Source organism: Vitis vinifera, chromosome 17, assembly GCF_030704535.1.
Source record: "Vitis vinifera cultivar Pinot Noir 40024 chromosome 17, ASM3070453v1".
NCBI lineage: Eukaryota > Viridiplantae > Streptophyta > Magnoliopsida > Vitales > Vitaceae > Vitis > Vitis vinifera.
Genome location: NC_081821.1, coordinates 8,034,815 through 8,057,927, shown reverse-complemented (window position 1 = coordinate 8,057,927; position 23,113 = coordinate 8,034,815). Strand labels below are relative to the sequence as shown.

Below are 23,113 nucleotides of genomic sequence, written 5' to 3'. Positions count from 1 at the left end.
ACAGGGCAAAACATAAACAAATAAACAAGCAGGATTTTGAAAAACCCAAGTTCCAGAAAAGGGCAGAATCTTCCGGGGCTGGCTGGTTGCATTTAAAGCCAAGCCAAGCCAATCCCACCTCATAACTTACAGCCAACCCAACTTGAAAGCCCCACAAAAATTAGCGCATCTGAAATGGAAAGGTTGGTCAGATGGAAGTTGTGGAACTTGAACAAACTCGCTAGAGTCAACAATGGATAGTTAGGCTGAGTGGAGGGAAGAAAACGAGGACTTTTGAAATTTCGGTTTAAAAGCATTGCCAACTTCCATAACTGAAATATCTTGGAAATGATGGGTGCTGATATCGCCCACCACGCTTTTCACATTCCCAGGAAAAATCTATTGATGGTTGCAGAAAATATCAAACCACTTTGCCAGTGGGAAACCTGTCAAAACCCAAAAGCAAAATGGTAGGATGGTAGGCTGCTTATATGAAATACTGGGAATGCTGATACTTAAAACATAGATACTCAAGGATTGGCAAGAAACTGACAATCCTTTTTCTCTTCATTTGTCTGTTTTTGTATAAAGATAAAAGTGATATACATGTCTTTATCCATCCTCAGTCCAAATCTGCCAAAAAAAAAAAAAAAAAAAAGAACCAAAAATTGGGACAATAAATCGATACTCTCCGTCAAAATAATGTACAAGGTTAGATGAAGCGCCCCCTTCCTGCCTGAAGAGGTAAGATTAGTGAATGTGATCAATGAGAATTTGTTGCTTGTTAAAAAAACTTCCAGTATCAGATTTTACAAAACTGTATTCACAGTAGCACCAGTCATTAGTTTTTTCGTTGCAACCTCAAAGACATTTTCCTTCATCCTGTTGCTATTGTCAGTCCCTCATTGCATGTCCTCCTAGAGGCATTTTCTTTAGTCTACCACCCTTTCTAATTCTTCAATGCCATTGTCAGTCCTTCACAGCACGTCCTTCAGTTCGAGGCATTTTCTTTGATCCAGCTGTGACATAGATACATCTTAGTAATTCACATAACCAAGTGAAATTTGGAAAATAAAACCATAGGCATAAGATATAAATTGATGTTCTTTGTTGTACATCACTAAACATTAAAAAGAGCTTTGCAATTTTAATATCAAAATCAATGAGGTTTGGATGTCACCATACCAACAAGTTGAGAACTATCAGCACAATCCATTGACAACAGCAAAGCGATTCCCAGGATAAACATCTTATATGCCTAGATACTAGAGGAAAACTTATGCATATAATCTATATGATGATTTATTTAAATGTTTCAGCTCACTCAACTTTCAAAGTAAATAATAATAAGAGAACAAAATTAAAATTACTGGGGGGGGGGGGGGGGGGAAGGAACCACAGACCAGCATCTTAGGTTGAAAAGAGAATGGTTTCAAAACCAACAACCACAGCTTACAATAGGAGAAGAGCGGTTTGCTCCTTTTAACACAGAAAAAACGAGGTTTGGCATTTTAGCATCAGCTCCTAAAGTCATTATGCATTGGAAGTTATTTTCTAGTTTACTTTCAATTTGCCTTCTTTCCATGCACGGAAAACTGCTGTAAAAGTTCTATTTCCTTCATACACATGTGAGTTGTTGCTTTTAAAAAAGATATTTTTCATGGAATTCTGTACATTCTTTTGAAATAAAATCCTTCCATGTTATTCTCCATGCAACCATGATAGAATCACAAATTCAAACACCATGACCACTATCATCTGGATATGTAAAGGTTGATTTATTTGATCAATGGCCCTTGACAATATCAGTCATGTAAGCACAAAAGCAAAGAAAACTACTTTTCCATGTAAGGCAAAGAAGACAAGAAAATGTGTCCGCACGTACACACTCATAATAGAGTGTGAGTGTGTGTGTGTGAGAGAGAGAGATAGAGAGCATACGGTCTTCAACATCTTTCAGTTGGTAGAAGTGAGGAGCTATCTCCACCAGCCACTCTGGCTTTAGTTCAGTAACCTGCAATTAAACTTGCATTTAGATATAATCACAATCACATGCCAAGCACAGCCCAAGTGCAAGGGAAATTAAGGTGGGAAAACTCACCTGTCTCATGTACTCCTTGGTTGTAAGAACCAATTCATGGTATATCACCCACCTTGGAAGCACCTGAAGAGGGAAAACAAAAATTTTTAAAATAAGGATAGCTTTCACAATGCTCCAATTTACACAGGTCCTAAATATATTCCAATGTTATATTGACATGCTCTTCTTTGCTTTTATGGCATTTAAATTTTATGTGTGACTATTTCTTTTACAATTAAAGGATAAATTTTGTGTTGATTGTCTTCAATATCTAGACTAAGACATGTCACCTGTTTTCAAGTGACATAACAAACCAAGCCAGAAAAAGTGAGAAAATAATTTCAGTCCCCTAATACCAGGATTTTAGCATAAGGATTTTCATGCAAATGATAAACATGGATGATGCTTATATACTGCCCCAGTTGCATTAGGAAATCAAAATCCCTTGAAATGGATGTAACAAGGAGATAAACAGGGCAGTCATTTGTTAGCATGATATTCATTGCCTGAGATGGCATGACAAACCACTTGAATGAACTAGACTAAAACCCAACAGTACATAACAGGGGCAACACATGAAAATACTGCAATAAAACTAGTTTTAAAAGTATATCGACCTCAATTTTTAATGCTTTTAGAGAAACAATGGTTGGAAAAATTTTGAATAGCTTATTTTCTAAGACAGTCTTGTCGCATCCCCTACAAGATTCAACGATGAGAATAACCTAACCAAAAAATATGTAAAATTCTTTTTCTTTCTTTTGTAATCAGAACATGTGCAGAAAAAACACATATAGCTCAGTCACTTTATTTTGGTTAATATCTTTTTTGTGAGATCAGGGTTCCTTGCCTCAATAAATTCAGGAAGGTTGTAGTGTTTCATCAACCTAGTGGAAACATGTTGGTTCATTAATCCAGCAAGGCCATAATATGTTGACTTCAGAGTTAATAATTCCTCAATAATGGTGTCAAAGCCATTCCAGTTACCAACTACAGTTTGCATAATATTTCATGGGGTACAAACTCTACACTTAAATCATCATCAGCTTACCTGTGCTAAACCCGAGCTTGGGTGAATGTGAACAGTCTGGGGGTGTTTAACTGTTCGATAAGATCCATTCTTCTGCAGTCTTGCAGAGTGTGGAAAAAAACCTGAAAAAAAAATAGAATTAATTATAGCAATGAACAGAAAAAGAAAAATCCCACTTCCAAGTCAAAACAAACTCAGAATAGTCATAAATCTACCAGCTGTTATAGACTTCTTTATTGCATCTAAATCATTGGGGTTGGATGCAAGTTCAATTTCAACCCTCTCCAAGAGCCCCTCCAACTGGTCTCTCACATCTCTGGCACGTTTCATACTCCTGACCTGAAAAGAATAAATCACAAACAATAATTATTGAAAACCGAGGACTGCTTAACAAACTATGGAACAGTATAATGCTTGAAAACAGGGGCAAGAATTCAAAGTTGATACTGTAACTGCAAAATAACAAAGCTACAAAAGGTCACCTTCATTACAAAGATCAGTGTTTAACAACATTGTAAAGCATTAACAACCTTTTAGCTTACAGATAGAACCTGAAAAATTCCACCTCAGTACCATGGTCATTATTCATATTGCCTTATCCACTACTTGGGTTCAATGGAAGTTTGTTCAGTCAGATCAGCCCACCTAAATTCAAGTCCTATTAAGCAACAGGTTCAGTTAATCAATCATAAAATTTAACCAAACCACAATCCAGTGTTAGGTTTATTCAGTCTGGCATTAACCATATCAAGGCCTAGAAGTATGGAGTGAGGATTGGGTTTTGAAAACAAGGAATCTCCAACAGGATATGCTCAGCCACTAAACATGCTCCTGAAAAATGTGCACATAATCAAGAAAGAAAAAACAGTAAGGCATTGGGAAACATCAGAAACTATACCTGAATATAATTTTCATAGCACCACTGAGTTGAGTAGTTAGTTTCCTTCCAAGAACTGTAGACCTAAAAAAGAAATAGTTAACGAGGTCAGTCACTTTGTTGAAGCATGAGCTTAAGTAGCACAAGTAACTCATACTCAGATCCTAAAGTGGAACAAGCATATACCAACGAACTAATGACTCCCATAGGGTTACTACTGAAAATGCAATCTAAAAAGCTAATTATGACTTAAATAAAATGAAAATTACCATCTCTCCACCCCTAAAATTTTAGTGGTTGGATGGTTCAGATTTATAAAGCAGAAACATCGCCTGGGCAGAAAAAATAGGCAGTTTAGATTAATAAGCATGCCTATCATGTTTAGGAAGACACTCTACTTGGAAAGCAATAAGGTAAGAAATAAAAGGCAGTAAGCTAAAATTTAACAAGGCATAATAATTAAGCAACAAACCTTTAACAATGCAATATGGTCCCCAACATTGCCAGTGTGAAAATTCATCCTTGCATTGTCAGCATGGACTTGTTTGTCCTTTGGGCGATAGAAGATTGAATTACCCACTGAAAGCATAGCAGCAATTGATATGATCTCATCTGAGCACTTGTAGTTGTCAGCTGCCACTATCATCTTGGAGAGCATAGGATCAAGGGGGAATTCTGCCATCCTTCTCCCCACCTTCGTCAACTCCCCAAGTCTGTTTAAGGCACTTAGAGCATAGAGCAATTCTAGGGCTTTCAATAAAGCTTCAGCTGGTGGTGGGTCCATAAAATCAAAATTAAGCAAATCATGGATACCAAGGCTCTTGAGAGAGAGCACAACATTTGCAAGGTTAGTTCTTTGTATTTCTGGGACAGTATTATCTTCCAAGTCATTGTAATAGTTGTAGGCAGTATACAACCGGAAGCACTTTCCAGGACCAGTTCGTCCAGATCGACCAGCCCTTTGCATGGCTGATGCTTTAGAGATGGGATTTACTAGTAATGACTCCATGCCAGTCCGTGGATTATAAGATTTCATCTTACAGAATCCTGGATCAATGACATACTTGATCCCATCGATTGTCAATGACGTTTCTGCAATGTTTGTGGCCAGGACAACCTTACGTGCTCCTTCAGGAGTGGGTTCAAATATATTAGCCTGCAGCTCAGTTGGCAGGTTTGCATATATAGGGCAGATTATCAGCTCTGCAATCTTTGTCCCTAAACCCCTTGTCCTGTGCTTCATGATTTCCTCAGCTGTTTCAATTTCCTCTTGACCAGTGAGGAACACCAAAATATCACCAGGTGGTTGAGTCACATGAATTTGAAGTGCAGTGACAATGGCTGCATCTAAGTAATCTGCCTCTGGTGCTTTAGTATAATGTATTTCAACAGGATACCGCCTCCCAGGAATTTTAAAAATTGGAGCAGAATCAAAATAATCACTGAACTTTTCTGCATCAAGAGTCGCACTTGAAATAAGCAACTTAAGATCGGGTCTAAAACGAGCAATATCCTGTCACAAAGGAGCATTCAAAAGTCAGATGATGATTAATAAAAAGGATGATCAAAGCCAATCTTAGTCCATAAAGGCAAAGGCATCCATCAGTGCACCTTAAAGAAAGGGCTTCCACTAGCAATGAAGAGGGGTTGACTCAGTGGTTTACTAGGTCTCACACCAAAGTGATCTCAGGATCAAAACCAAAAAATGGCATTACTGCAAATATCCATACTAGAGTTATTTCATGGGTCAATTACCATAGCTTTAATCATCCAAAGGAATGTAACCCAATTGAACCTTCATGAACTGTAGGAATGCCACTTGTAATTCATACAATGACAAAGGTGCACCAGATAAAGCCTTTGTATTTTCTTAATAAGTAATTGAGCAAGTTGAAAGAGTCTCTGCTTGCCTTTACTAATCCAAATAGAATATCAGTTGAGAGCGTTCTTTCATGGGCCTCATCCACCATCACCACGCTGAAATTATTTTGCAGAAATAATGAGCAACCAGAGTAACTCATCCAACAAAACCACTAACGTCACTATAAAACAGCTCACCTGTAGCTTGCCAGATCTGGTTCACCAAGGAATTCTCTCAATAACATTCCATCAGTCATATATTTCAGAACCGTCTTTTCTGACGTGCAATCTTCAAAACGGATAGAATAGCCAACCTGTTAAAGAAGATGCTATTGATCACTGTTCAGTATTCCGCACTGAAGGATTGAAGACTATTAATTATTAAATGCCAAAGAAACCAGATTATACAAGCACATTTTATTACATTCAATAAAACTAACAAGAAAAAAAAAAGTGATTCATTTAAGCAAAAAATATGATTCCAAAAATTTCAAATTATACTCCCAATAGGGTTAGCCATTTAATCAATAAGACCAAGTAGCAGGAATCCTAAGGGTCAGACCACCAGCCACATGTATCTCTGCCATGACTAGCACAGCTAACTCGTAGCAACAGTGCATACATCACAATTCAAATATGCATATTCCTTTTATTCATAGGATCAAATGCAAAATGCACATACCTCATTCAGAAATCAGAATATGCATATTTCCAATGCTCAATAGTTTAATCAATAAATAAAATTAATTGGTAAGAAAGTTGCAACAAAAAAAGTGACCTTCTACAATAGTGATGGAATGCATAAGATACGAAACTCATACCTCATGCCCAAGTTTAACGCCCATTTCCTGAGAAACTCGAGCTGCAACACTCATAGCAGCAACTCGCCGTGGCTGGGTACATCCAACCTGTTACATAAGTAAAATACAGCAACTATAACTCCAGATTGATCACAAGGTATCAACAGAACAAAATGGGGGCCATCCACCAGCTCACTGATGATAAAAGTAAAATGTATTCTTAAAAACTTTGTTTTCTTGCCGTAGAGTCTCTTTGAATTCAATTGCTAGTTGCTTGCTAGATTTTATCAATTGTCTAGAAAAGGTCAGATTTTGCATTGCATGTTGTTTTTCTGTTATCATCCTTTGGAGCTTAGCATATGTCATGTATACTTGGTTGCACCCTTTTTGTTAAACACCTATTCATATACTTTGCTTCTAAAAATAAAGAAAGAAAGAAAGAAAAACACCTTATATTTTCATCACAATCTATTTAGAGGAAGCATATCACAAGTGACAGTTTCTACCTTTCCACGCTTTGTGTACCCAGATTCATGAAGATATTGAGGTATCTGTGTGGTTTTCCCAGAACCAGTCTCCCCAACAATAACAAGAATCTAAAAAATCAACAGTAGGAGTTATAACTCAAGAATAACATTTAACAGAATCAATAGAGAAATCTACAACAAGTTTTAGGCATGGAGCAGGAAAAATCATCAGCACATGTGAAGAACTTTATTCCTCGTCAACATGAGAAAATAAAAAAATAAAAATAAAATAAAAATAAAAACTCCAGAAATTTAAAATACCTGATGATCATCTACTGCTTTGAGCAATTCATCTCGATATGGATAGATAGGCAACATTTTTCTATCTTCCTGAATGAACAAAATAGCATCTGATAGTTAAGGTAAATTCCAGAGAATTTAATATAATTCAAAGGTTAAAACGAAATTTAATTGCCCAAATTTTTCAAGAACTCCAGCGGTTTTCTTCCATCGTTATGCCTTAAGTATTCAGGTAAATCTGATTTTTCTGTTTTTTTCTTAATGTCGATGCAGAAAGATGAAAATTATCAGAAAAGATAATGGTGAATTTTCAAAACCCCACCAACTATATGAGCCATGATAAATATACTGAATACATCTTGACTCTTCTACCTTCCCCAACATCTAATTCAAAAATAGAGCATCACTGACAAGCACATCCAAAAACAATAACAAGTATACTGTCGCTACCATCTATTTATTCTGTTCTAGTTAGTCACTGTTTAAGAATTCTATCCTCTTCATATATTAACTGTCTCTCATCTGTACTATTTGTCACCCATGCATCCCACATGCTTTTCTCCAGAGGCACATTAATTCTAAAAACATGATTCTAAAAGAAAATAAAATAAGCCTGTTATAAAGATGAAAGCGAAAAAAAGGGGGAGCTTTAAAACGCACACCTGAAGTTTCTCTAATTCTGATTTTGCGACAGAATCATCATGAGACTCAGCAAATAAACCATCTTCAAACTGCATATAAAAAGAGATGATTTCAGAAGAGAAGTTCACACTGAAAACCAGAGAATCATTTTATGATGAATAGCAATCAAGCATACCTTGTCACCATCCATCACAGATGCCTTGATGAATTCAATCTGGTCCTCAAATACTAACCTACACATGAAAAGATTTTAGGATAAGATATTAAACTGTGTACTCATGTATAGACCAAGAAATCTACAACAGTACTGCAAGTATTTTATTTAACTAGTAAGGAAATGCAAACTGGGGTGATCTTAAATTTATATATTTATTTTAAACAGTACTTCAGGTAAGTAACAGAAAATGAATCAAAAAACAAGCAGTGAGGTCATAAACTTACTGATAGTCATCTGACTTTTGGTTTTTATCTTTTGAACCAAATTTTAAGGTTGCCTTTCCTGTAAGACAATTACTTCATAATTAGAATGCTGAAAAATGACAAGGTCCATTCTAACAACACAAAGTAACAGAATTCCAAGCTATTAACAACTACCAATTTGATGCTCCTCCCATGCCTCTTGTTCTGCAAATGGATTCATCTTATCATTTGCACTTGAGTCCCTAGAAAGACCAGAAAGAAGTAAGATTCTCATAGTACAAAGCCAAATATGTTTCCAGAAGATAAAAGTCAAACTTTGGACATGCCTAATAGGTTTCCCAAGTTATCTACGATAGGTGTACTTTGTGCATGTGACTGTTGATTGTGTGCAAGTTATTTGTGTCAATTGACATCATCTTATACACTTCTTCAAATCAACTGACCTATAACGCTGCAAAGCCACAGAAAATCTCTTCTCCTGATTTACACCCCCTTCCTGATCATAAGCATCAGGCATTCTATACTGCATTCCAAAACAAATATAGTAAGAGTATAATAGATGATGAATAAACAACATGGAGCAAAAATGAGAAGCAAACACGAAAATGAGTTGCATGAATTCCAAGTCAATAACGTCTTCTTTTTTTTTTTCTTTTTTTCCATATGCTCTGTTTGGCACTCTAGAAATTGTTTCCTGATGAAAAAGAAAAATACTTGTTCTTAATTTTCTGACCTCATTATGCTGGTAATGATGAGAGATCCACTATGAAAAACTGAAAAACTTTGCAGGCCTCGTTATCTCAGAGGAAACTGCTTGTAGGCTAGACGGACCTCTTAGGCAAATGAGATTAGATTGGAGTCCTTGAAGGAATAAAAGAGAAAGCACTTGGGCTACATTGTTTTATAATGTCTTTCTATCAAAACTCTCAGAATATTAATAAGGAAGACTTACTAAAAGTTTTTAAGGGATTTTACTCTAATGATTGGCCGCAGATCTAATTCTCTGTTCATTACCTTAGTTCCTAAAAAAAGATGGACATAATTTGGTTAAGGAATTTCAGCTGATTGTTTTGGTGACAAGTTTGTATATGCTATTGCTAAAGTTCTCTTGAGAAGAATCAGAGTGATTCTCTGACATAGAATAGTTGCACCTCAACCAGGTCACTTTGAAATGAAGACAGATAGTTGATGCAATCCTTTATTATCAATGAGATTGTAGAAGCCAGATGTCTCTCTAAGAAAGAACTGGTCTGTCAAGTAGATTTTGAAAAAGCCTACAATCACAATGTCCTTTTTTTTTTTTTTTTTTGATGGCTGCCTACAATCACAATGTCTTGGACTTCCTCAATCACATTACGTATCTGAAAGGTCTTACCATCAGATGGGAAAAGAGAATTAGGGGTTTCTTTCCTGGATCATCTTTTCAGTTCTCATTAATGGGGGATGCAAAAGGTTGATTTAATGGTTCTAGGGACCAAAGGCAATGAGATCCTGTCCCCTCTTCTCTGCACAGACTGTGGACATTCTCAATGGGATGGATTGTTGGGTTGAAGATTTAGTCAATATTGAAGCTAGAAAAGAGTGAACCAGGTTCCTCATCCCCATTTTGCTGATTACACACTGACACTATCTTCCTCTTCCACTTCAGAAGAAAAGTCTCCAACCTAAAGCTTATCCTTACAGCCTTTGCGATGATTTCCAGCTATGAGATTATATAAGAGCTCCTTGTTGGGTATCACTGTTCACGAGGAGGATATTGCTTGGATAGCTTTATCTGGGTAAGAGGCCTTTGAAATGTCTGGATGTCTCTCTCTCTCTTGGTGATAATCCTAGACCTCTGTGCTTTGTGTCATTATTAACAAAAGGGTCTCTAAGAGGCTTGATGGTTGAAAGAAAACCTTGCTTCTATTAGAAGGTTGAATAACCTTGATCCAATCTTGTATTGTGCTCATTCTGACCCACTTCCAGTCCATTTTGAGGATCAAGATTAGTGTAGCAGCTAGAATTAAGGAAATTCAGTGGAATGTCCTTTGGTAAAGGCTCAGAAGGCAGGCAGACAGTATTTAAGTAGGTGGAAGGGGCCTACCATTTTAAAGAGAGACCAACTGGTTTTAAGTGGTGTTACTCCAAAAAACATGACCCTTTTTAAGCTGTGGAGACTTACTAAGGAGCAAATTCATTTCAGTGCTCTGTTACCTGAAGCACAGTTTACAAGATAACAGATAGGATAATACTAATGGTGATAAACAAAATGCTCTGTCACTCAAAGTATGGTTTACAAGATAACAGATGGAATAATACAAATGGCAATAGATTCTTTCACATTGCCTGCGTAAAACAATTTTCCAATATTATCAAGATTTCTTTTATCTCATAAATTTCATTGTTGGAGAGGAACTGAAAACTAGATTCTGGGAAGACCTGAACAAGGATCACCCATCCAAACTTTCTTTTGCTTATCTTTACAAATTGATTTTATTTTTTATAAGCAAATATCAAATATATTAAAAGCGCTCAACAAAAGGGTGTGTAAAAGCATTCATGGAGCATACCAGAAGACCAATCAAAGCAGAGAGAGAAACAAAAAACAACGCCCTCTCCCTATGTAGAGCTCAACCAATCAATAAAGTCTTATCATCAACAATGAGAAATCTCCTACGTACACTCTAACCCACTCCAACAAATCATACATAAAGAATTTTTTATTGCTTGATCCACTTTTTCAGTATTTTGAAACGATCTCCTGTCTCCTTCCATCTTTAAAAAGGATTGTTTGCTTGTTTGATCCATCTTTACAAAACGATGGTGTGGAAAGCTCCTAGCCCCAATCTTTATATGTTCTCTAATTCCTGTTGTTTCTACAACCTTGATTGCCCCCCCAAAAAAAAAACCTCAACCCAAGGAAATTGCATCTCTTCTGCCCTGTGGACAAGGTTTATTCATCTTACTTCAGCCCCAAATCTATTGCTTGGTTAGACGCTGTGAAAAAGGTCAATAACAATCACATACTTCAAATCAGGAGATCATACATAGCCTCTTGACCAGAAAGGTGTATTTTGTGCTGGGCTAATATGGAGAAAACAGATCATGTATCCTTACAGTGGCCCTTCTCTTATGTTCTTTTGAAAAGACACTCTTTAGTAGAGAGCCATTGGGTGATTCCAAATTAAATCTCACATAGGCTGACTATTCCTTAGATGGTTTTGGAGGATAAGGAGAAGAAGAGTGTTCATACATGTGCCATCATAGCCACACTTTGAGTGATTTGGTCTTAGATAGGAATTTGAAGATCTTTTTATGATAGATGTAGCACAAATGATAAAAAATGTTATAGGATTCATTCCCTGACTTCTCCAAGGGCTTTGGTCTTCAATGAGCTTAGTATCTGACAAAGACAAAAAAAAAACAAAAAAACAAAAAAGGAGTTTGGTGGGTTTCCTTTGAACCTAAGCTCTCTAGAAAAGGGAAAAGAATTTTTATGTGCTACTGATTATCAGCACCACAACCAAACCCTCCTCCTTGAAGAGGTAGCCAAAAGCTGAATATCAGTGGCCTGCTCGGTTGAAAACCTAAGACAGATGGGCATGAGGGGAACCATCTGAGACCTATGGGAGAAATAAGATCCTATTCTATTCTAAGCCAGCCGATACTGATTTCGCCGTCAAGGAGAAATTTTACTCATGTGGGAAGGTTTGGAAAGGGCCAACGGTTTAAGAATCTCCTCATTGGAAAGAATTCTTTTATTGTGATGTCATGAGCCACTCCCAAGAGAAGAGGCCCTTGGTACCATGATCATTAGTTGAAAGAGACTTCTACTTTATCTTAAGCCGGGCAGTTGTTTTATTTGGAAGCCTAGATTGGTCAATCAAGGCCAAAGGGCTAGCTAAGAGGGGATCCAGGTCCTTGGATGTTTTCATATGGGATTTTTGAGTTGCGGCCTTGTTAAATTTGCTTTGCAATTATTTTTTGGATATTTACCTTTTCTGGTTCCTTTGGAAGAATTCCTCATCCTTCCTTTGTATTAATCTTTTCCTTCAAATAAAATTTTGGTTCCTATCAGAATATAAGACCACATATTAATTGCATAAAAAGAAAAGATTTCAGGTATTGGAAAAGTTCAATCCTTTGAAATCTTCAAGAACTAACCAACAATAGATGAGAGTAACCTATTCATGGACTCCTTCACTTTCATTACTCAACTTAGCATTATATTCCTGAGGGATTATTTTTTCTTTCCCCCTAATTTTTGAGGTTCTCTCCTTCAGCCTTCACCAGAGTTCTTGTGGGATTTAATATAACCTTAATGGTGAAGCATAATATTTCCTGCCAAAATGAAATTGAAAAAGGCATAACAAGCGATCTAGACCAACATTTGTAGAATAACATAACTGAAAGAGAACTGCCAAGCCTAAATTCCATGCTTCAACAGTTTCGGAAGCAGAACTGGTATTAAAATGGTAAATGGAGCTATAGAAGGAAAAAGAATGTGGAAATGGCATAAATGGCCCTGATACAGAACTGTGTTAAGACAAGTACAAGAGCAATTGAAAACACAGGAGGAACCTAAAATTTGAAGGGGCATTTGTTAAATGCTAAGGAAACAATGGGAACATGTTTCAATAACCTTTTTCATTTCCTGTAGGAAAACATTACATGTCAATAATATTTATGTTTTTTTTTTGATAGGCAAATAAGAGGATGTATTAGAAAAGCCTAGAAAGGCGAAAAGAGTACACACGAAGTATACAAGCAACGCCCAAGGAGCTAGGCCAAAAAGAAAAACCTTTCTTCTATCTAGACAAAAGTCATTCTACAAAGTCAAACAAGGACAAAGAATGAGTCTCTAAATATGCCCTACCCCAATTCACAAAAGTGTACAAAAAAGACAGTTTTAGAGCTTGGTTGATACGTTCATTGTCATTGAACACTCTTTCATTTCTCTCCCTCCATAATGTCCACATTAAACAAAGGGGAGCAGCCCTCCAAGCTTTTTCCTTTCCCTTACTCACAGAAGCACCATGCCAAGCTATCAAATTCCTTTTGATTGAGGAGTGCAAGACCCACTGCACATCAAAAAGGGAGAAAAGCAAGCTCCATAACATTGTAGCCTTCTTGCAGAAAAGGAGTAAGTGGTCACTAGTTTCCTCTTCCATTTTACACAAGTAACATCTATTTGGTAGAATCCAGCCCCTTCTTTTAAGCTGATCAGTGGTCAAAATTCTGTTCCAAGACGCTTCCCAAGCAAAAAAACTAAATCTCATGGGTGCCCAAGATCTCCAAATGATGCTCCAAGGAAAAGGTTCACTAGAGGTAGATGTGAGGGATCGGTAGAGAGATCTAACAGAGAAGGAGCCATTCTTACTAATCTTCCAACTTAAAGCATCCTCCACATCACTATGCAAAACCAGAGGGTGTATTTTTTGGAGCAAGCCCTCCACCTCTTCCATTTCCCAATCATTAAAGCTTCTTGAGAACAAAGGATTCCAGCTTCCCACCTCTCCTTCCTCCTCCCAAGCATCACATACCCATTGATCCTTATTGACCACCAATCTAAATAAGTTAGGGAAGGCATCTTTCAAAGCTTGGTCCTCACACCACAAATCCTTCCATAATTTGACCTTCCTCCCATTCCCCACTATAAAGCGGGATCTTGAGCTAATGATTTCCCAATCTTTTCTGATGGCTTTCCACAATCCCACACCATAGGCACCCCTCACTTCTTTTGAACACCAACCTCCCTCTTTCTCCCCATATTTGTCTATAATTACTTGTTTCCACAAAGAATTTCTTTCTATAGCAAATTTCCAGTTCCATTTCCCAAGCAGGGCTTTGTTTAAGGCCACAAGACTGCGAATACCCAAGCTTCCTTGTCTCATATCAGTACAAACCGCGCTCCAATTTACCAAGTGCGGCTTCTTCTCTAAAGCGCCACCACCCCACAAGAAGTCTCTTTGGATCTTTTCAAGTCTTGCACACACCTTCCGCAGAATAACAAGGAGAGACATTAGGTAAATAGGGAGGCTTGAAAGGGTGTTTTTTATCAAGGTAAGTCTTCCCCCTTTGGAAAGATATTGTCTCTTCCATAAGGACAAGCGCTTTTTGAATCTCTCCTCCACTACGTCCCACACTCTTGGAGATTTGAAAGGAGCACCCAAGGGAAGTCCCAAATAAGAGGAGGGAAGTTTCCCAATTCTACACCCCAAAACCGAGACGATATTCTCCAGATAGTCAACCCTTCCTACAGGGATCGCCTCACTTTTATCCCTATTCACTTTTAACCCTGAGATTGCCTCGAACCATAAGAACACCCAACTCAAGTAACGCAGTTGCCCACTGTTGGCCTTGCAGAATAAAAGGGTGTCGTCAGCAAACAGGAGATGGAGCAGATCCCTTTCTATTCCGTTAGTGTTTCCCACCTTAAACCCCTCAATGTAGTCCCCACTTCTGGCTCTGAAGAGCAGCTAGCTAAGAACTTCCATGACTAATAAGAAGAGATAAGGGGATAAAGGATCCCCTTGTCTCAAGCCCCTAAAGCTGCGAAAAAAGTCAGAAGGGGTCCCATTAATTAAAATTGAGAAGTTGGCTGTGGAAATGCACCAACTGATCCAATTTATCCACTTCTGCCCAAACCCCATCTTGGACATAACTGAAACAAGGCAATCCCAGTTGACATGATCAAAAACCTTCTCAAAGTCTAGTTTCAGGAGGAGTCCAGGGATGTTAACCTTCAGCCTGGAGTCTACTGCCTCGTTTGCAATGAGAGCGGCATCCAAAATCTGCCTATTCTAAATGAATGCATGCTGGTACTCTGAAACCACCTCCCTAACAGCTTGTTTCAGCCTATTAGCCAAGACTTTGGCGAGTAATTTGTAAAGGCTCCCAACCAAGCTTATTGGTCTGAAGTCTTTCAGCTCTTCCGCACGCCCCTTTTTTGGAATTAAGACGAGAAAAGTGGAATTTAAGCTCCTCTGGAAATTGCCAAGGCGGAAAAACTCATCAAAAAAGGCCAAAATCTCAACTTTGGTAAAATCCCAGGAGAATTGCCAGAAGGCCATGGTGAACCCATCTGGATCTGGCGCTTTATCTCCAGAGAGGCTGCAGAGGGCTTCGAAAACTTCTTTTTCTGAAAAAGGCTCCTCTAAGCTTCTAGGCTTTTGCTTGGTTAGTGGCCAACAAGAAGGGCAATACCAATGACATACTTCAAGTGAGAAGACCTTCCAAAACCCTTAGTCTAGATTGTTACACCATGTATGGGCAGTGGAGAATCGATGGATCACCATTTTTTACATTATCCGATGACCATGGAGTTATGGCATAAGTTTTTAAGACTAGGAAACTTGGTTTAGATTCCTCCTAGAAGTGTATGTGACATGTTGACCATTTCTTTTAAGGGGTTAGGGAGCACAAATTAGGACAAAATCCTATGGCAAATCACTATTCTTACTTTGATTTGAATAGTATGGCGGCAAAGAAATGCAAGGATCTTTGAGGACAAGTAGAGAATAACCAAAACGTTATGGGACCTAGTCTATTTTTATTCATTATTTTGGGCATCTACTACTACAGCTTGCAAGGTCATTCCTCTGAACTTCATTTGACCGATTGGATTTCAATATATGGTCCAAAGTGTCAAAATAGTAATATTGAGATGTTTTGATGTCTTTTGGTTCTATTTTATTTTCCTTTGTTTTGATTAGGTTTGTAATTGGGGAAGGATTTCCCATCCTTCTCAGTTTTACTCTGTTAATAAAAACATTTTTGTTTCTAATAAAAATAAAAATAAAGGTGCTTGATAACAATAACTTATCAATTTTAACTATATGAAGTAATTGGATTGCAAACACATGAACTAGCAATTATCTTCCAACCTAAACAAAAAGGCTTCTGATATTACAATAATAACTGATCAAAATTAAGGATGAATAAAGGGACATGACCACATGCCTTGAAAGAAAGTATTATTGTCTGTTACAACTTACCTCATTTATATCATCAGTTTCTTCTGACCTCTTCTTCACAAGATCGTATATTTCCCTTTTGTATCTGCCAAAATATAAAAATGCATGACAAACTTATCATAGACCAAAGAATACCTTTTCAGATTTAGAGAATAGATTAATCTATTCTTTACATGAAAGGGCCTCAAAATGATTAAATTTTTTATCTTCAAGATGCCATAGCTCAAACTTAAATTTTATGAATGAGCACTAGTACAGCCAAGAGGCTAAGTTCTAAGAAAATCAAGAAAGAAATTAACTCAAGACATCATACCCTGTCTTTTCTGTTTTGCAGCCACTTCTAAGGATGATTTAAAACAAGCCTAAATTATGTCCCAAGAAATAGAGTTTGTATGTAAGAAAAAAGAAAACAATACACTATATACATGGGCCATTCAAAATAAGAAGAAAAAAATACCAGAATTGGATAAGACACAACATAGGTACCACTGTACCAGTAATCAATGTGTCTGAGACTATTGTTGATCACATAAGCATCAACAATGTGTTTCAATGTAATCAATGTTGGGTGGGTTTTCAGGTTTTTTGAGTTTAATAAATAATTTTTTTTTTTTAAACTCAGCTACTTTACACTGAGCTGAAGGAGTTAGATGCTTCTTCTATTCTTTTCCCTGGCACAACTGGGCTGAACAAGAGACCTCACCCATGAAGTAAATCATTGCACCTCTAGTCATTAATATAGCAATTTCTAAGGCGGTATTTGTTTTTTTGTTTGAAATATGAATTCACCTTAAATCTAAACAGACCTGAATGTAATTAAGTGTTCGAACTATTTGTTTTTTTATTAGTGTCTATTGTTAATTTCAGCTGCTTGCTGGTCTTCAGCTTTTGAAATGCCCAAAGGTGTCCTTCACAAGATTGAAAGTATTCTAAGCAAGTCATTTAAATCTATTTATTTTTACATAAAACATTTATAAATTAATTATTTTATTTCTTATTATATTAATTTGAAACTAATCATTTGAAAAAAATAATAATAATAATTTAACATATTTCAAAATATCAAAATTTATAAGCAAAATTAATTATATATTTAGTAAGAAATTGTTAATTGGATAATAAGTAGGATTTATAATTTTTCTTGATTACAAAAAAATGTCAAAAAAAAAACTTACACTAGCACTTGTTTTTATAGGGTATATCTTCAAATTTATGGATTTATAATTGAAATACGTGTTCCATTGTTGAGACTAATTCATTAATTTTTGAATTTTTAATGTGGGAAGGAGTATCATATCCTAGCTTTTTGTTTTTTTTTCAAAATTAATAAAAATTGTTGATTCCATTGGATGTTTAGACAAGTGTGAATTATGTTTTGAAGTTCTAATTAAAAAAAATTCATTGGAATTGATGATTGTTAGTTTATTTTGGTTTTTTTGTATGGTAAGAAGCTGGATTTTAAAATTTATAATAGATTATTTCTATCCCAAATTTTATAATTTTTTTTTTTTATTGTCACTTATTTTCGTTTCTAAATGAGGAATCTACATAAACTTATGGAATATGATTTCATTAAGAATTGGACCAATTGTGAGGCAAAAATAAGGGCTATATGTAGTCGAATTTTGGTTTCATGGTTTTGAAATTTGGCAAATTTCCTTCAGATTAGTTCCATGTTTGTATGGTTGTTTTGGTTTTGAATAATCAATTCACAAGAAAATTTTAGATCCAATTTTTCTTGAAAAAAAAAAAAAAAAAGAGAATTGGAGAAAAAGTGATTTTCTTTTCCATTAAGATAAAAGAAAAAAAAATCACTCCTTCCATTAAAAGAAAATTGTCTTACAAAGGTAATAAGTTTAAAAACAAGCAACTCTAAAAATGTCTTACATCTAAAAGCAAGTAAAAAAAAAAACAACCCCTTGGTCAATTAATTTGGTATACCTATAGAACATAAAAAAACTTGAGAAGGATAAAAAATTAGAATAATCACAATTTTATATGATGGAAATTTGATATTAATGTCATGTTCATAATTACTAGAAAGCTTGTTCTGTTTTTTTATCAGAGAAAGCTTGTTCTATTTATTGCTTCATATTTTACCTTAGCCACTTTATTTTTTAAATTAACTTATCGAATACAATAAACATGAAGATAATATAGACCTACTTTGTGAATTATAACTCATTAACTCATTAATATAGACCTACCATAAAGTTACCATAACTACTTTAGTACCCAATCCCCAAATTTCCCACATGTTGCCACCTTGGCTCTAACTTCTCCACCCTTTAGTCTACACACTCCAAACCTTGGCTCTAACTCTTCTCCAATCCTGGCTCGTTCATGAAGTCTCCACCATTTACATCAACCTAGATCTAAATTTATCAAGCTCGTTCTACTACATAGCTTTGAAAAACATCAATGCATGCCTTGATCACTAAATAAATGACTAATAACATTAATGACAGCAATACTTCAAAAGAAAATTACATGCCTTGCTAAACATATACTTGATCATTTTGAAATCCAGGTTAGAGAGAGAGAGAGAGAGATTTACCCAAGCATGCATCATCTAATTACCTTAGTTCACGCTGTTCTGCTTCAGTCAACTTTACGCCATCAAAAAGATATTGTTCATCTTCTATATCATCTCTGAAATAAACAATGCATTAATAGAAATCATAAGACGAAGGAGAAAAGAAATAATGAGCAATACCAGATATGCAGGTCAAGTATACAATATTATCAAATGATTAAGTGACTAAAATCTAAAGAAGTAATAGAAAATTGTAGAGTCCTTTCATCATACCTAAGCTCCTCCAGTTTCTTTTGCTCCCTTTTCTTTAAATATTCTTGTCTTGAAACTTTTCTGAAACAAAGCAAGAAAATAAAGATTAGCATATGCATAATAGATAAATTATGAAGATTTTTTTTTTTTTTTTTTTTTGATGGAAGAAAAATTATGAAGATTAAAGATGCATGAAAAACATCCAAATATTCTTGTATTAGTGTTATGTTCATTTAATTTGACAGCTGATGGAAAAAGTTTGGAGTGAATAAATGTAGTTTTAGCATAGGCTTCTTTGACTTTAACAAATCAGGCGATGAAGAGCAAACATGGGGAAATCAAGTGGATATTGCACATTCTAATGGAAAGGAAGTACAACTGTCTGATGACACAACATCAACATTATTACAGACCTAAACGAGAGAGCAGTATCAAGCTTCTTATGTCCGACCAGACCCTTTGTCAGATCATACATATATGACATAAGCTTAATTGCAGTATCCTTAAAGTAATTTTGGAATTGTCCCAATGATCCTACACGCACTAGGGTTTAGGTAGAAAGCTCAAGCTCAGATTATAAAAGGTGACTATACTGAGATATATTCATCAATGAGGCCTTGTTTGGGATTGCATCTTGCTTTTGCCTTCTTCCATTAGCTGAAGCTGAAACCACAGTGATAATTTTAACAGGACGATTTTGGAATCATAAAAGTTTCAATTTTTTATGAAACAGCATCCTACATAAGCCAAAAAAGGGCTTCCATAAAAAACAACATTGCCCTTGCTTCCGCATTAAGCCTCTTTTTTTTAGCCAAGAGCTCTTCTGCTAAAAACAAACACATCTAGAATATCCTAATAAGTTTAAAAAGAGCTTCTGTACTGCAATAAGTCAATCTGAATAGGGCTTAGGTAAATGTTCCTCGCATCAGAACCAGCTTCCAATAATCATCATCAGCATAACCAGAGGATAAACTGGACTAGGAATTACAATGACAAACCTTAAAGCTGAAATGTCATCTTCCTCCATAGCATTAGATCTCCGGATTGCTTCTTCTGTTATACCATAAAACACATCAAATTGGAGTGATGTACATAAATATGTGGATTTATATATGTTTAAGTAAGTATAGGTATGATTCCCAAATTCTTGTACCTTCCTCCTTCCGCGACAACTTTTGCTCTGTTAACTATCAAAAAGAAATTAAAAAAAAAAAAGGAAATTATCATTAGCATGGATATCAACCACTGTGTGTGAATGGATTCAAGAAAAAACATCTTAATAAAAAGATGGAACATATGAGAAGTCCATTTCAAAGTAACATCTGTTGTAACAACAGTAAAAATGTTTAACTTAATTTCTGCTGCTGAAAAACAAAGTATGTTGCATATAGGCACATGGATACTGATGTGTACTATTTACAAAATATAAGTATGCAAATAATTGTAGTATTAGTTAAAAGTATAATGTAATTTAGACAAACTGAGCCAAATTTGGTTTGTGCTTAGTTGGTTTCAGATATGCATGCATGTCAGAAATTCAGGTCAGGACTCAGGAGGCATATCTCTAGAGAACTTGTCCAACTATTCAGAACCATCCCCTACTTGAAAGTTTTGGCCCCTCCACACACCATATGATTTGGACAAAATAGACTGACTTGTTTGACCTGCCAGACCTACCACCAATCCTGTCCAATTAAATCCAAAGTTCTGGATTGCTTTGCACTAACTTTCTTTGAATTAGGAAATTCCAGCCTTGCTAATATACACTTTCATACATGTAGATAGACAAATGATTTTAGGTATAAAGAATTGCAGATGGCACAATGATTTGGACTAGCTTGATAAACTTATGACAAAAATAAGTTCCCAGGTATCCTAATTGATGGTTCCTCTTACAGTTGACCTACGCAAAACTACCAGCACAAAATTGAAGTAACCAAAGGCATTTTCATGTAAAACCTTACCTTTCGTGTCCCTGCTGCATCCCGTTGTCTTATATTCTGCTCTAATTGCTCCCTCTCTCTTCGGTCACGCAAACTTTCTTCTTCCAACTGCATTCCCAGAGAAATACGATCAACATCTAAAGTTTTGAGACTAGAAACAGCAGGAGGGGGGAAACCGTATAGATTTTATGAACCATGATGAGGCATATAATAAGCTAATTAACGAAACAAAGGAATATCATAAGTGTACTACTCTTATTGGGCAGAAAAACTAGGACAGCTCAGGCTGAAGGCTTGAATAAAACCCACTGAAACAGAATTCATAAGGGTGGTAGCATAATCCATCATTTCACATTTAAGGCATTACTATAAAGCAAACAAACACCTGATTTCTGAACATATACCTCTGAGTCATCATCTTCATCCTGAGAAGTCCGTCTTTTAACTTGCCTACTTTCTTCTGCCCGCGCAATCACCTGCAACAATGTGATCAGCCAAAACAAAACCAACCAGTAATTATAAGAAGTGTTGATCATCAGAAACAGAAACCAAGTTTTAGCAATTGGGATATGAACACTATACCTCATCATCTGCATCATCTTCTACATTTTCAGTCTTCTTCCTGAACCGCTTCTTATGGGTATCTGCTTTTTCAGACTGAGAAGCTGCTGGGGCAGCAGTGGAAGATCGATTGTCAACAATGCCACCACCATCCTCATCACTGTCATCAGCGTCCAAAATTGCATAGGTCTTCTGCTTCCTCACGAGCATCGCTGCTTCCCTTTCTTGTTTCTGATAAACCTGTACAACAACAATCCACAGCAAAATCAATACAAATATTCCGATACAGGCCAAACCAGAAGGGCAAAAAACCCAAAAAATGATTCACGAAACAGAGCTCACATTCAACCCGGAAGCTTTATGGGGTACTTTTGAGAAGATCTCTTCCGCAAAAGAACGCGTTTCACTGGAAGCAGACAACCCGAATTCCACAAGCTTCCCCACAACATCAGCAGGAGATGAAGCTTGCTTGGCTGCAAAGAAAACAACATTTTCACACATCCAATTGCTCATAATAGTACAACATCTAATGTAACAATTCTTTCGTAGCTGAATTACACCAAAGTCACCCCAAAAAAAAAAAAAATTAGTGAACTCACCCAATCCAACTACGTATTGAACCAGGGTGGGCTGAGAATATCCCAGTAAGGACATCAATTTATCGGATACCCAAACCTTTAAATTGCTCTCGCTCCCCATTTTCGGATGAATATAACAAAACAAAATCAACCCAGTACAATTCGAAGCTTCGTTCGTTGAATAGTGAATTAATTTCGAAATCTAATGCTTCGTCTAGTATTTCCAATGCGATAGCGGCGGCGGCGGAGGGACGGTCTCGAAAATTAGGTAGAAGCCTGGTGGAGATGGGGAGAGATGCCGAAGGCTGATTCCGAGAAATGAAAAACGTCGTTTTAGGGGTCACTGCGAGGGGCCTGACAGAACCCGAGGGGAGGGGTTTGTCGTGCCGGCGAGCTTCCGGTGGAACTCAGCGTTCCCTGGTTTTGGTGGTGGAAGACCGATTTTGAGCAGCTGAAGGGGGCATGAAAGAGGGTGAACTTGTAATTCCTGAATCTTCGTTTGCCTTTTATTTTGTAACTTGTTAAATATTAAATTTAAATATTTAAAATCTCCAATCAAACATATTTTGTAACTTGATTTCATAGTAGAAAATACGAAAAAATAAAAAATAAATATAATTAAAATTATTAAGATATCTATATATTTTTAAATTATTAATCTTTATATAATAAAGAGAAATAAGTTTTAAAAAATTTATAAAAATAATTTATTAACTTTAAATTTATTTCATATTTTTCTTTACTTTTCATCTTTTTTTTCCTTAAAAGTTTTCGGAAACCAAATATAACTTTAGAAAACTATTAAAATGATTTAAGAGTCCATCCCTGAC

At 36.2% G+C, this 23,113-nt stretch overlaps 1 protein-coding gene across 3 annotated transcripts; it reads right to left on the bottom strand.

Annotated features, from left to right (window-relative positions):
• Positions 1-491: 491 nt before the first annotated feature.
• Positions 492-22,775, bottom strand: LOC100244993 (pre-mRNA-splicing factor ATP-dependent RNA helicase DEAH1). 3 transcript variants are annotated; one of them, XM_002284379.4, is made up of 27 exons: positions 22,305-22,775; positions 22,048-22,178; positions 21,727-21,945; positions 21,549-21,620; positions 21,166-21,252; positions 20,355-20,388; positions 20,200-20,254; positions 19,223-19,282; positions 18,994-19,065; positions 16,435-16,498; positions 8,899-8,978; positions 8,630-8,697; positions 8,477-8,534; positions 8,211-8,268; positions 8,056-8,124; positions 7,415-7,483; positions 7,133-7,222; positions 6,648-6,734; positions 6,025-6,140; positions 5,877-5,943; positions 4,439-5,479; positions 3,988-4,050; positions 3,305-3,428; positions 3,111-3,211; positions 2,081-2,143; positions 1,921-1,993; positions 492-998 (listed from the first exon to the last, which is right to left on the bottom strand). In XM_002284379.4, exons 1-27 carry the CDS (start codon positions 22,402-22,404, stop codon positions 949-951), a joined length of 3,171 nt encoding a protein of 1,056 aa, XP_002284415.1. In that variant the 5' UTR covers positions 22,405-22,775; the 3' UTR covers positions 492-948. The 3 variants fall into 3 exon arrangements, with proteins under 3 accessions (XP_002284415.1, XP_059590211.1, XP_059590212.1); XM_059734228.1 differs by having other exon boundaries at positions 492-1,993; XM_059734229.1 differs by lacking the exons at positions 492-998; positions 1,921-1,993 and having other exon boundaries at positions 2,078-2,143; positions 3,111-3,210; positions 3,303-3,428.
• Between the last annotated feature and the right edge of the window lie 338 nt (positions 22,776-23,113).

Bases quoted from the DNA above. Each gene is read 5' to 3' on its own strand.
- LOC100244993 (XM_059734228.1), bottom strand. From the start codon at position 22,404: ATGGGGAGCGAGAGCAATTTAAAGGTTTGGGTATCCGATAAATTGATG. The intron at 21,253-21,548 runs GTATATGTTCAG...CTGGGAATGCAG, and splicing joins ATGAAGATGATGACTCAGAG to TTGGAAGAAGAAAGTTTGCG. The intron at 3,212-3,304 runs GTAGATTTATGA...TTTTTTTTTCAG, and splicing joins AAAGAAGTCTATAACAGCTG to GTTTTTTTCCACACTCTGCA.